Source organism: Stegostoma tigrinum, chromosome 5, assembly GCF_030684315.1.
Source record: "Stegostoma tigrinum isolate sSteTig4 chromosome 5, sSteTig4.hap1, whole genome shotgun sequence".
NCBI classification, from domain to species: Eukaryota; Metazoa; Chordata; class Chondrichthyes; order Orectolobiformes; family Stegostomatidae; genus Stegostoma; species Stegostoma tigrinum.
The window spans coordinates 9801433-9815899 of NC_081358.1; the positions used below are offsets into that span (position 1 = coordinate 9801433).

A 14467-nucleotide genomic window follows, 5' to 3' on the forward strand; every position below is an offset into this window, starting at 1 on the left:
GTGAAAATTTCATAGTACCGAGTGTGGACAATGAAATGTAGGTGGCAGTAATAACAATTAATAACAGCCATGAGCAGGGTTAAAGTAGCATGCACACAGGATCCATTATAGTGGTTTCGTATTAAAGTTAGACATACAAGAAGTAAAACACTGAGACTGCATGTTAAGTAGTATCTCTGGTCGCTGACATCGTAATAATAATGGATCAGAAGTTCAATTGAAAGATTACATGGGATTTTGAAAGAATAGTTTAACGTCAGAATGTAACGTCATTTATAAAGGTAGGGGAATATATCAGCCAACATCACAGAAGTGAAGCCATTTAGGTGCAAGTAGAGCACAAGGTTGGCCTAAGGTTGAGTATCAGGATATGTTTGTTGACACTGAGGGAACGAAGTGAAACGGAACAAAGAACACTGGCAATAAACTAGAGGGAGTAAGTGTCAAAGGAACAGATTTTAGTGACCTCATCCCACCTCCTTGACCTGTCCGTCTTCTCTGGACTGACCTATCCCCTCCCCACCTATCTTCTTTTCTCTCCATCTTCGGTCCGCCTCCGCCTCCCCCTCTCTCCCTATTTATTCCAGAACCCTCACCCCGTCCCCCTTGCTGATGAAGGGTCTAGGCCCGAAACGTCAGCTTTTGTGCTCCTGAGATGCTGCTTGGCCTGCTGTGTTCATCCAGCCTCACATTTTATTATCTTAGTGACCAGGAGGTAGTCCAATGAGGAACAAAGACAAACAGAAGGCAATAAAACTACGTTACTTTTTCATTCTTAATGATTGCTGCTAGATTCAAAACCTTAGGGATAATACCAAAGAAGGTAGCCCTGAGAAATATTATGAAAATATCAAACTTTACAGAACTTGTTGGACAATTATACTTACTTTCAGCCGAAGAGGCGAACTTAATAATGCCGGTGACTGTTTTTGAGACAGGAGGAAAGTATACAGATAGTGGGGTCAATATTGGGATAACAAGGCGTGGACCTGGATGAACACAGCAGGCCAAGCAGCATCTTAGGAGCAGGAAAGCTGACCAGAAGGGTCTAGGCCCGAAACGTCAGCTTTCCTGCTCCTAAGATGCTGCTTGGCCTGCTGTGTTCACCCAGCTCCACACTTTGTTATCTCGGATTCTCTAGCATCTGCAGTTCCTATTATCTCTGATTCAATAATGGGATCACTACTTTGTTTGTTTCATTTCCATCAAGGATCTGCATTTAGTTTTGATGCAGTAAATAAAGAAAAACTGCTTGCATGGGTAGAAGTGGCAGGACCAAAGTACAATGTTTTAAAGTACTGTACTGTAACTGGCAAAATATCCAGAGTGCTCCAAGAGAGGGAGCCAGAGACACTGAGATCCAATCAAGGCCTGGAGGCATTAAGGACGCATGTTGGTAAATTTATATCCCCCCAAACTGGGCTAATAGTTTAAACAAGCATCGGACAGATTATCTTAAATTAACATGCTAAATTAACTAGTTAAAGTCCATAATGTAACAATGGAAAACCATGGATTGATGTTCTAAACTTGAAACCTAATTAGTTAAATATAAACCAAAAAAAGATGGCAGAGCAGGTTATAAAGTTGTAACACGACAGGATCGGTGGTCTCCTCATTATTCGGGCTCATTTAGGATCTACATTCATCTGTCTTTTGTTACTTTCTTTAACATGCAGAATTCCTATCCACCCAGAATGTACTCAGTAAGTGTTAGCTTGGTCGAGTTGATCGCAGTCTCACCTCAGAAGGTTGAGCTCAAGACCCAGTCCAGTACATAACAACAACAATAACGTATAGCACACAGGCCCATAACCCAAGTGATACTTCAGCACACAAGGAGTGTTGCAGCATCAAAGGTTTTATCTTAAATGAAATGTATAACTAGGCCCCAACAGCTGGCTTGTGTAGAATGAAAAGATCCTGCAGAATGATTTAGAGAAACAAAGAGACACAGAGAACACAGAACAAAAAGGGAAACACAAACAAAGAAACACAGACAAACTCCCTACATACATCATTTAACCAGCACCACTGAAAGAACTTAACTAATTATTAATTTCTGTTTGCGCAGCTTTATTGTGCACCAATTAGCTGCCTGCAGAACAGCAGCTACACTGCAAAAAGTAATTCAATGGTTACACAGTTACAGACCTTTGGGATAATTAAATAATTCTTCTCTTTTATAAGCAAAGACCCATAGTATGTAGCTTCATCTGTAGAAGCTAAATATGGATGTATGGCTCACTCATAGTTTAGCACATTGCAACACAAACACATTAATCAGCCCTTCAGTATATCCATACAGCACTATAATTAAAGGCAATGAATTTCACATTCCTGTCAGCTGATTAAAACTAATAATATCTTAGTTAACCATCATTCAATTCATTAAAGGCTACAAGCATGACAACAGCCCTACTGCGCAATAGAACAATCAAAGCATACAGCTCCAAAATCAAAATTACCAGCACAAATAGAAACAGATATAAACAACCACACAAACAAAGACATAAAATGAATAAAATGTACCTGTGGGCCAGTGATGTGCATGAGGCCAGACACAGCACATACTACAGAGTCATAACCCCCACGCTGTGACATTGGGCCGGTTTGTCCATAACCTAATTTGAACAAAACATTTTGAAGAGCAAACATTAGCCCATTGATCATGTACTTACCCCATTTAACCCACCAATAAATTCCGAGGACAAAGATTAATAAATCTCAATCACCAAATTCTCATTTTCGTGTCAGGTGATGCCAATAAATAAATACTGTTGTTTTTCGATCTTATCAGTTGCCATTCAATTCCTGCAGACTTTGATATTTAACATTTCCGGTTGCATAGACTGATTTTAAAAATGCATTTTTAAAAATCCCCAGTAGGGGATTTGAAGACAATTTGCTAATTAAATTAAGTGGGGCGGCATGGTGGCTCAGTGGTTAGCACTGCAGCCTCACGGCACCAGGGACCTGGGTTCGATTCCGGGTGACTGTCTCTGTGGAGTTTGCACATTCTCCCCGTGTCTGCGTGGGTTTCCTCCGCGTGCTCCGGTTTCCTCCTACAGTCCAAAGATGTGCAGGCTAGGTGGATCGGCCGTGCTAAATTGCCTGTAGTGTTCAGGGGTGTGTGAGTTATAGGAGAATGGGTCTGGGTGGGATGCTCCAAGGGGAGGTGTGGACTTGTTGGGCTGAAGGGCCTGTTTCCACACTGTAGGGAATCTCATCTAATCTAAATATCACATGCTAGAGATTAACAGCGAACAATGAGGTGAAATGATTCAGTGCTGGTAAAGAGTAAACTAGACAGAAGAACCTTAAGAATGTCTCTACGACTCAATATCTGCTGCCAAGTCCAACCTAGCCTAAATAGTCCATCACTTACCTTGTCACCTTGTGTCCTAGCATCATACCCACCAGGCACCCTACCCACCTGGCACCACACCCACTTTACTCAGCAGGCATCCAGCACCCTATCACCTGTCACCTACTTTCCAAGCACCACAACCACACACTTACCCTTGCATAGGAGCTGTCAAAGCTGTCCATGGTGTTTTAAATTACAGGATACAGCACTGATTGTTATCAAAAAAGGGACATGGCTTGCTTTCATGCAGAGGGACCTGTCAGATAGACAGCACAGCTCCAGAGTTTTGAAGGAGCACTGATCAGAATTTCCTGTCAAAAATGCACAGTTCTTTTGTTTTGTTGAAAAACACTCACTTCCACAGAAGTAATCAGTGGTATAATGATCAAGGTGCACTCCCATTTTTGAGCAGTCCAAGACAAGGGTGAAATTTAATTTTGCTGGACTAGCCTCACTGCATGAAAACATCACACACAAAACCAATGCCCAATGTATTATAAAAACTGAAAAAACTGCAGATGCTGTGAATCAGGAACAAAAATAGAATTTGCTGGAAAAGTTTAGCACATCTGGCAGGATCTGCGATGAAAAAAAAGGGTCACCAGACCTGAAATATTAAATATGATTTTTTTTCTTCACAGGTGCTGCCCAGTGTGTGTTATCTTCCCTTTGACAGGAAATTTGAAAATGAATCCAAGCAACAAGCTCAGGTCTTCGCTAAGTTCCAAGGCGGGCACAGTCAGCAAATATGATTGAGATTTATCTAAATGTTCACACAATCAGGTTTAAAAACAAGAGAAAGTGGATAAATAAACCATTAAAATAGAAAGATGGACATTGCTTTTGTAATGGTGTCTTTTAGGACAAGGCATACTAAACGTTTTCCACAGCTAATGAAACAATTTTGTAATCATCGTTGTACTATAGAGAAATGCAGCAGTAAAATTTCACACAGCAAGACTCCACAAAACTGGCGAATACTCTTACCACATGATAAAAAAAAGCGGAGAACAAATGCACAGGGAAATATCTAAGCGATAATGAAATTTAGGATAAAGATTGAACAGGACGTTAGAAAGACATAGACAAAATAGTAGATCAAAGCAAATTTTAAAGGAGTGAAAATGGAACTTGGTAAAGTGAACTAGGAAAAGAATACTAACAAACCGAAAGAGGACAGCAGTGAAAAGCATTTTAATACGGTGCTCAGAAGAGACCAGGTGAATTATATTCTGCTAAAGCTTATGGATAATGATGGGATAGTGTAGGGGAGGGGCTTAGATTAGTTCATAGGTCGGCGCAACATCAAGGGCCGAAGGGTCTGTTTTGCGCTGTATTGTTCTATGTTCTATGTAGCCAGTGAAGACACACAATCAATGAACTGAGAAAAAAAGGAGAGGATGTTTAAAGGGGGATGGGACAATTAGGAAAGAAATAAAACAATTCAGAAGGAAAAGAGAAACAACTAAATTAGTTTACCAAACTATATTATAAATTAATATACATTAGCCTGCTTAATCTCATTTTATCTGAATGTCACTTTATTTTTGGACCTACTTCTTCAACTCACAATGTCACTTCCAGTTTAACTTTGTTGAGCCATCATGTATCAGAACTGACTGACGTAGGGACCCAATCAATTATTTGCAGATCTCAGAAGATCTTCAGGCTGAAGATTTTTGCAAGGAAATAGGTCTTGCCACCCAGCACTACCCTCCCCACCCCCTCCCACCCCCACGACTTGATTCCCTCTCCTCGTGTAGCCTCCCTGTGCCTTGGTCCCAACCTGGCTCCCTGTTCTATGCTCTTAATCTCTTGAGGCTGTTTCCAGCCATTCCCTTGTCATGACCTCTGTTCTGAACTCACACTTGAGGGCTCCATCTAGTGGTAGATAATTGCAGTGCTGCGTCTCAACTGCTTCATGCACTAACATCTGCCACTAAATAGAGACTGGTCAGTCCAAAAATACAGGTAAGTATTTATTTTCAAATATTTTAGTTTTTTTCATACACCTGGCGATGTATTTTAGTTTGGAAGTTATTTCAGCTAAGGACATACGGTGTGATTAGGGAGGCCACTGTAATGTTGAAAGATATCCTTGAGGGTGGGGAAAGAGAACAGAATCCATTTGGTAAGGGTTGAGAAACAAAACGGCATGATTAATCTCCTTGAGGTTATTCTCTAGATCTCCAAACAATAGAAGACAGAAGAGGAACAAATCTGCGGGGAAACAACAGAGGTGCAACAATTATAAATTGATAATATTGGTAAGTTCTAATTACTTTGATTGATTGGGATAATGTTAAAGAGGGAAAGCAGGGGAATGAATTTCTGAGATAGTAGGAACTGCAGAGTCTGGAGAATCTGAGATAACAAGGTGTAGGGATGATTTTCTGAAGAAGGGTCTAGACCTGAAACGTCAGCCTTCCTGCTCGGCCTGCTGTGTTCATCCAGCTCTAAACCTTGTTATCTCAGAATGAATTTTTGAAATGTGTTTAGAAGAACTTCCTTAACTTCCTTATGTTCTTGGTTCAACTAGGAAGGAAACATTGCTGGATATAATGCTGAGAAATTAGTTGAGCCAAAGTTCAGCAGAAAAACTGCAATGGAACAATGGGTAACCTTTAAGGAAAAGATGTTTCAGGTGCAGGCTAAGCATATTTCAACAATAGGTAAGTCAGGCAAATCAAAGCAAAACACCTTGTAAGACAAAGAAGACAGAGAAGATGACAAAAAAGAGAGGGTGTGTGCTGTACATCAAGTGAATTCTTCAAGTCATATGCAAGACAAATACAAGTCAAGAGGGCAAGTAAATAGAAAAATGATATTTGCAAATTGTGAGTATTTATGACAGGATGGCAGTAAACACGAAAGGTAATAAAAAGATAATAAAACCAAGAATTCCAGATGATCTGAAACAAAATCAGAAATTTCCAGAGAAACTTAGGGGGAGTGGTAGCATCTGTGGACATCAAGCAGCATTAACGTTGACTCCAATGACCCTTCTTCAGTTCTGAATGTCAAATCTGTTTTCACTCCACAAGTGCTGCCAAATTTGCTAAATTAATACAAAGGGATGCAACAATAGTGTCCCTAGCTCTGGGCAAGAAGGTGCAGAATCATGTCCTGTTTGCTGCTGAGGTCTACATAAACATTTCTCTTCATGTTGACTAAAATACATATACATTTTTAATGGTAATACAAAAGCTTGCAACCAGAATTTAACAAGAATTGGGTAGTAAGAGATGGGATATGGTCTATTAGGGACAAAGAAAATGGTATATGCTGAGAAGCACAGGGTAAGACTGAAGTACTTAATGTGAGCTTTGTATTTTGTTTACTTGAAGAAAGGACTCTGCAAAATGTTAACACACCATTACTGTTTCATTTAAATATACACTTCCAATATTAATTGGTGCTTCCAGAGATGAGCTTAAGTTGTCTTAGAAAAGCCAATATCAACTCTGAAGGCCTGGGATCCAAATCTAGTGGGAGACTCCTGAATTTTCAAATAATATTCGATGGAAAGAACAAAGAATAGGTCAACCCTTTTCTAAATTCTATTGGAGGAAAAGAACTGCATAACAGAGGCAAATAAAATTATTTATACTGAGCAATCAGGGCTCTGATTTTACATTGCAATGGTAAATGATTAATTATTCCCACTTCCACAACTGTTCCAAACAAAAATGTTTCTTGATAAGATGAAACCATGATACAAGCTCCTATATATCTGGAACATTGAATTCAGATTCATTGGATTGTAGCCAAATATATATTTTTTTAAGAAATAAACTTCAAGAGGTTTTGCTGAGACCAAGATAAATTTTGAAATTTGAGAAAAGACACATATTATGCCTAACACGCTTTTTTAAAGATGAAAAATTAACAAGGGGTAGGGATGGAGAACCCAGTTTGGTTCAGGATCACTGCACCAACTTCCACTTGAGGTTTACTCAAGTGGAACTCGAAACCAGGACTTTCCAAGTTAGCAGAGCATTTTCTGGCAACAGGTGTAAAGTGTCATGAATGTACAGGATCTTAACATCAGCTTGAAGACCTCACGGGCTATTTCATACTGAAAATTTGTCTACAGTTGACCTAAGTATTACAATTCCAGCCGAAGTCATCACAGGATATGGGACAGAGTTGAGTGTGGTAGGCATTGCAAAAGAGAAAGTGCTAGAAAAGCTAAAAAGGTCTAAAAATTGATAAATCTCCAGGCCCCGACGGGCTACATCCTAGAGTTCTGAGGGAGATGGCTGAGGAAATAGCGGAGGCTTTGGTTATGATCTTGCAAAAATCATTGGAGTCTGGGAAAGTCCCAGATGATTGGAAAATAGCTGTTGTAACACCCTTGTTTAAAAAAGGAACAAGACAAAAGATGGAAAATTATAGGCCGATTAGCCTAACTTTGGTAGTTGGTAAAATTCTAGAATCCATTGTTAAGGATGAGATTTCTAAATTCCTGGAAGTGCAGGGTCAGATTAAAAGAAGTCAGCATGGCTTTAGTAAGGGGAGGTCGTGCCTGACAAACCTGTTAGAATTCTTTGAAAAGGTAACAAGTAGGTTAGACCAGGGAAACCCAGTAGATGTTATCTATCTAGACTTCCAAAAGGCCTTTGATACGGTGCCTCACGAGAGGCTGCTGAGCAAGGTGAGGGCCCATGGTGTTCGAGGTGAGCTACAGGCTTGGATTGAGGATTGGCTGTCTGACAGAAGGCAGACAGTTGGGATAAAAGGCTCTTTTTCGGAAGGGCAACCAGTGACGAGTGGTGCCCCGCAGGGTTCAGTGTTGGGGCTGCAGCTGTTCACTTTATATATTAATGATCTGGATGAAGGGACCCCCCGGCATTCTAGGGAAGTTTGCCAATGATACAAAGATAGGTGGAAGTCCTGAGGAGATGGGGAGGCTGCAGAAAGATTTAGACAGTTTAAGAGAGTGGTCCAGGAAATGGCTGATGAAATTCAACGTGAGCAAATGCGAGGTCTTGCACTTTGGAAAAAAGAACACAGGCATGGACTATTTTCTAAACATAAAGCAAAAGTATAAAAGGATCTGGGAGTGTTGGTCCAGGATTCTCTAAAGGTTGACTTGCAGGTAGAGTCTGTGATTAAGAAGGCGAATGTAATGTTGTCACTTATCCCAAGAGGGTTGGAATATAAAAGCAGTGATATGCTTCTGAGACTTTATAAAGCTCTAGTTTAGAATACTGTGTCCAATTTTGGGCCCCACACCTCAGGAAGGACATACTAGCCCTGGAGCGTGGCCAGCGGAGATTCACACGGATGATCCCTGGAATGGTAGGTTTAACATACAATGAACGGCTGAGGACCCTGGGATTGTCTTCGTTAGAGTTTAGAAGGTTGAGGGGAGATCTAATAGAAACTTACAAGATAATGCATGGCTTAAAAAGGGTGGACGCTGGGAAGTTGTTTCCGTTAGGCGGGGAGACTAGGACCCGTGGGCACAGCCTGAGAGTTAGGGGGGTAAATTTAAAATGGAAATGAGGAGAAATTTCTTCAGCCAGAGTCTGGTGGGCCTATGGAATTCATTGCCACGGAGCGCAGTGGATGCCGGGACGTTAAATGTCTTCAAGGCAGAGATTGATAAATTCTTGATCTCACAAGGAATTAAGAGCTACGGGGAGAGTGCAGGGAAGTGGAGTTGAAACGCCCATCAGCCATGATTAAATGGCGGAGTGGACTCGATAGGCCGAATGGCCTTACTTCCACTTCTATGTCTTATGGACAAGTCAGATCCCAAACTGAAATCTGGCTTGATAGATCATATTTTAGCAAGGCGATCTTTCACTGAAATGCAAACAGACAATGCTCCAGATTTAGTTTTAATAATAGCACATAAATTTATTACACAAAAAGAATTGAAATCAAAATGGGAATAAACTGAACTATGAGCGCATAACACCAATTTAATATCTTGAATCACATGGTATCATACAATCCCATTAATCCCAATAACAATCCTTTACAGCAGTTAAACACCACAGAGAATTCACTTCTCTCTTTCATCTACAGGGTTTAGTTCAACAATGGCTTCAGTTCCTAGACTGGAGACTCTGACAACTTCTTTCTTGAGCCTTCATACAACTTTTTTTTTCCATGCAACTCAGCTTGGACTTTGTCAGATTCAAATAACCTGTTCTGGTCTGGAACTTTAAAATTAAACACCTTACAGTGAAGTAACCTATTTCTAAACAGTTTGAAACTCTCTCTCTCTCTCTCAGGAGCAATTATTTTACAAATCCAACTTCAGCCTAGACCTCTCTAAAGTGGCTAAACTGAAACCCTAAAACATTTTTCAAGCTGTAGGTGCTGCCTCTAATCAAAATAAAAACCTTCTAAACTGAAATTCACCGAATGTAGACAAATACCCATTAGCATCCGAGAGTCATCTCAGATTTAGTTTAAAAAAATAATTACAGGGTCAATGTCTCCTTTTCTAATGTAGAAATTTTTGCTGATATGCAGTTAGTTTATTTGAAAAATAAGATTGTTCAGTTCTGACTTCATCATTTTGCAGCAAGACTGATATCGCTGATATTGCTAACAATCAGCAGCCAGTCTGAATGGCCTTTCATAATTAGTCACATCTAAAATCAATGCAGTTGTCAGTACAGCTTTTTGGTTTTCAAAGAGTCTTTCACAGACTTCTATCCATTCAAATATTCTGTGTTTCTGCAACAAATCTGTAAGCAGTGCAATGACAGTGCTGCAGTTCAAAAAACTTGCAATAAAATCCAGGCATGCCAAAATGCAAAATTTCACGTTTTAACCAATACATTGAAAAATCCAAAATAGGCCTGACTTTCACTTCTTGAGGCAGAACTTGGCTGTGTTCTACAAAGTGGCCCAAATATGTCAACTTGGCATTTGCAAATTCACTTACCCTTTAGTACTGATTAATTAGTTCAGCCAATTGGTGTTAATGTTCTCTCAAGGTTTTGCTAAAAACAATCAAATGTTCATACTCATTTAATGACTTATTTTGGATTAGCCACTGTTAGCCACTATTAGCCACCAATGCTGGTGCGCTTTTCCTTTCAAACAGCATGACTTCTCCTCAAAGTCATCCATCTGGTGCTTCCAAAGGCACTATTTCTTTGGCTGCATCCGTTAATGAAACTTGACAACATTCTTTTAACAAATAAATGTTTGTGATGTGGTTATGCATGTCCAAACCATTCAATGGAATCCTCCGATCTCAGAACAGGATGCAAATCAGCTTTTGTTATCACGTTAAATATGTAATAATCAATACAGAAACTATATGACCTATCAAGTTTCAGCACCATGACGTCAAATGATCCCCAGGTACTGTGTCTCAGTTCAATAATATCATTATCCATTATGAACTTATTCACTTCCTTCACATGAGCTAATATCTCAGGGTTGACTTTGCAAGCATGGTGTTGAAAGCTAACGCATCCCCAAAATTAACATTGTAAACAACCAAACCATGCTTCCTGAATATTTTCCCTCAAATGGATTTGTGATTCTGCAATAGCCTTCATAAGTCACATCAACAGTTTTCTGGAAGATAAAACTCTCTTTTTAAGCACCTCTGTGTTTCCAGTTTGGTAACTGCAAAGTCAACTTTCAAATTTTTAATTTTGAATTCATTCTCCAACGTTCTGATGTTTCTGTTTCAGTTAGTATTTCTTTGCTGCCGTATGTATACTTGTCTCCAGACTATCATCACCGCCACTATATCATTTCAACATGTAACATGAAACATTCACTGCTTCTCTCTTCTGTTTGGAATAATCAATACATAATTCACACCATTGAGTCTCCTCTTAATTTGATAAGGACCAGTGAACATTATTTGTAATGGTTCTCCAGAGATAGGTAGCACGAACATCTTGTCTCTTGCAACAAAATTTCAAACTTTGGCCATCTTATGTGCTCCTATTGTCGTTGGTTGTTGAGCATCCTACAAAATGCTTTTCAGTCACCACATGTGCTTTGGTTAGCTTCTCTCAAACTCAAAACACAGGATGCATGCAAAATCTCTGAATTTTTGGGCTAGTAATTTCTCTTTAATAAATTTAAGTGGCCCTCTCACCTCAAGTCAATACAGGACTTCAAAAGGATTAACTCCTGTGGATCCATTTGAAGGGTCCCTAATAACAAGCAGTTAGAAAGGAATTCCTTCATTCCAATTATTGAGACATGGTTGGCAATAAGTCCTACTAAAGGTCTTCAACCCTTGATACTATTTTTTCACGTGGGCAATAAGCAAATAAACACTTTTGTTCCAAATTAGTCATAATTTCTTTGAATGTGCGTGACATAAAATTTAAACATTGATCTAATTGTATATTTTCAGGTAATCCGTATCTCATACAAGAAAAACTGAACTAATTTTTCCACCATCACTTTGCAGTAATTTTCCCCAAGCGCACCTCTTCAGGAAAACTTCAGGAAACATCTGTAATCATTTACAGATACTGGTTCCTATTCTAGTTTAGGGTAAGAGTCCTACTCAATCTATTAAGAGCTCTCTAAATGGTTATTCAAAAGCAGATATCAGAGTTAAAGGTGCAGGTTTAACTACAGGCTTCTGTTTCCCCACTGTCAGATACCTAAGGCATGTCTGGCAAAATGTGCCCACATCTTTATGTAATCCTGGCCAATAAAAATGTTTCAATATTTCAGTCTGTGTTTTCCTCATACCTAAATGATCTGTCACTGGAATTTGAATCACTTGTAAAATTTTCTCAAAATACTCACATGAATTACCACTGATGGACCACTGTTCATTCCAAATTAACTGTATTTGAGGTGGACTCCATTTCCATATGAATACTTTGCTTTCATGTAATAACACAAATGTGCTGTTTCTGATTCAATCTGAGTACGCTATTTGATGTAACAAATCCACTTGCATTTCATTAAAAAAATGGACAAAAACACAGCCACATTCTCTTTCTTTATTTTCAATTATTGTTCCAAAATTCAAAAATTGTTGCAGAAAACTGATTTTCCAAATTATAAACCTGTTTCACGGGCTCTTTTTCCTTCCTGTCTAATACCATTGGTCCAAGACCTTGTCACACCAGAAAACAATCCAGGATGTTCCTCTTGTGATATTTAAGACTTTCTACCTCTAATGGTTACCCAACGACCTTTGGTGAAAGCAATATTCTTGAACTCGCCAGGCCATTTCCCAAAATTAAAAAAAAACAATTCCTTCTACTAGAATTTGCTTCACCATCCCAAATACAACATCTCTTTTTATGCTGTCACTCTTGAATCCAACTCTGTATTATGAAACTGGATTGTGACATTTAAATATACCTCCAATTAAAATTTTCTCCTTTATTAACTCCTCTGGAAGACACAGAGGCCACAGTTCAGGAGCAAAACATTTCAAGACATGTAGAGTACGTGGCTAGTGACACATATCACACAGCACCCCACTACTCACACATAAAGGGTCTAGCAGGACATAGGACATTCACCATCAAATCAATGTTCATTAAGTGTCGAACAACAAACCAAGATTTTTGCTTTGTTTGCCGCAATACCAGCAGAAAAAAGAAATCCATCCCTAACGCAACATATGCTCAGAAGGAATATATCAACTAGCAGTCGATTGTTGAACTATCACATGACACAGAACATTCTTCTCCAAAGACTGAGAAAAATGAAAAAGAGAACGAGAATACAGGTAGAGAATTACCAAAACTACAGACTGAGCAGAGTGTGAGAATGAGAAATCTGAACATAAATACTTGAATACCAAAGCTTTCTCAAATACGCTGGCAGCCCAGATCATATGATGCCCCTACCAATCAAGTTGCCAATTGCAAAGCACAGGCCAATGAATGACAAATTAATCACATAAGAGAAAATGAGGAAGAAAATTCCAATAATAATGACTGCTGGGTAATTTGATAGTTTAGCTCAAACACGCATGAATCTAACATTTTCATATTTTAAAACAGCTGTAATAATCATGTATAAAAACCGAAAGAATTACAGATGCTGTAAATCAGGAACAAAAACAGAAGTTGCTGGAAAAGCTCAGCATGTCTGGCCGCATCTGTGAAGAAAAAGAAAATCAGAGTTAATCAGAGTTAACGTTAACTCTGATTTCTTTTTCTTCACGGATGCTGCCAGACATGCTGAGCTTTTCCAGCAACTTCTGTTTTTGTAATAAATGCCTGTGAATTCTTCAATACCATGCTAACCATGTCCAGTTTCTTATGTCATTGGAGATAAGGTCAGCATTGTCACATCAGGTATAATATCCTATCAGAGACTATTTCGCATAAATTACAATTTAAAAAAGTAATTCATCTTTAATAGCTGGAATGTGTAGCCTTAAAGGAATGCACACCTACACTTTAAGAACAGCACATTGAATCTAAATACAGGAATTGGGACTGTTTTGGACTGTCAAATTAAGGGTCTCTGGGTCGTTCTATTGGACAGAAAGGGTCTCCTTCCAGATTGAATCAGGACAGGTATCTCTGTAACGTGATCTATAAGAGTTAAATGAGGTCGGAGTCTGTTTTCCATTACAGATGGATTTTGCAGGTTCATGTGGTACACAGGATCCCAGTAATACAAGGTCCACCATTTTCTTCTGATGCTTTACAATGTACATAACATTTACAAACACATATACGCTCTTCTCCATTAGGATGCTCCTTAAAACCTGCCATTTTGGCCAAGTTTTTGATCGCTTTACTTAATATCATATCCTTTGGCTCAGTTGTAACAGTTTTGACTGATTATACAGATGTGAAACAGTTTAAGATAAATTAAAAGTACTACAGTACTGTAAGTTGTAATGCTAATATTCTTTAGTTATCTTATGTCACATTAAGAAAGTAGTAGTAAAAACATGCTGTTAAATGCTTGCCAACTGGTAATTTTTGAACTTTTAGAACATTTCTACATTTAGCAAATGCTGCATCTGCTGGGCTTTTCCTCATTTTCATAAACAACTTGGACAGTTATCTAACTCCTAACAATCAGTTGACCCACATGTTTATTTTTTTGTTGACGATTAGACTGTTTACTGATTTTGGGTCTGAACTACAAACGTTTTACCAGACTGAC

The 14467-nt window shown here is 38.9% G+C and overlaps 1 protein-coding gene across 7 annotated transcripts in view; it reads right to left on the bottom strand.

Moving 5' to 3' along the window:
- Positions 1 to 14467, bottom strand: part of sugct (succinyl-CoA:glutarate-CoA transferase) — a 395299-nt gene that overhangs the window by 327368 nt on the left and 53464 nt on the right. For all 7 annotated transcript variants that reach the window (XR_007247336.2, XR_007247337.2, XM_048529015.2 and 4 more), the window contains exon 7: positions 2533 to 2624. Coding sequence is in view for 5 of the 7 variants with exons in the window: in XM_048529015.2 (XP_048384972.1) it covers positions 2533 to 2624 (92 nt within the window). In the remaining 2 variants the exon portion in view is untranslated. The remainder of the gene's footprint in view (positions 1 to 2532; positions 2625 to 14467) is intronic.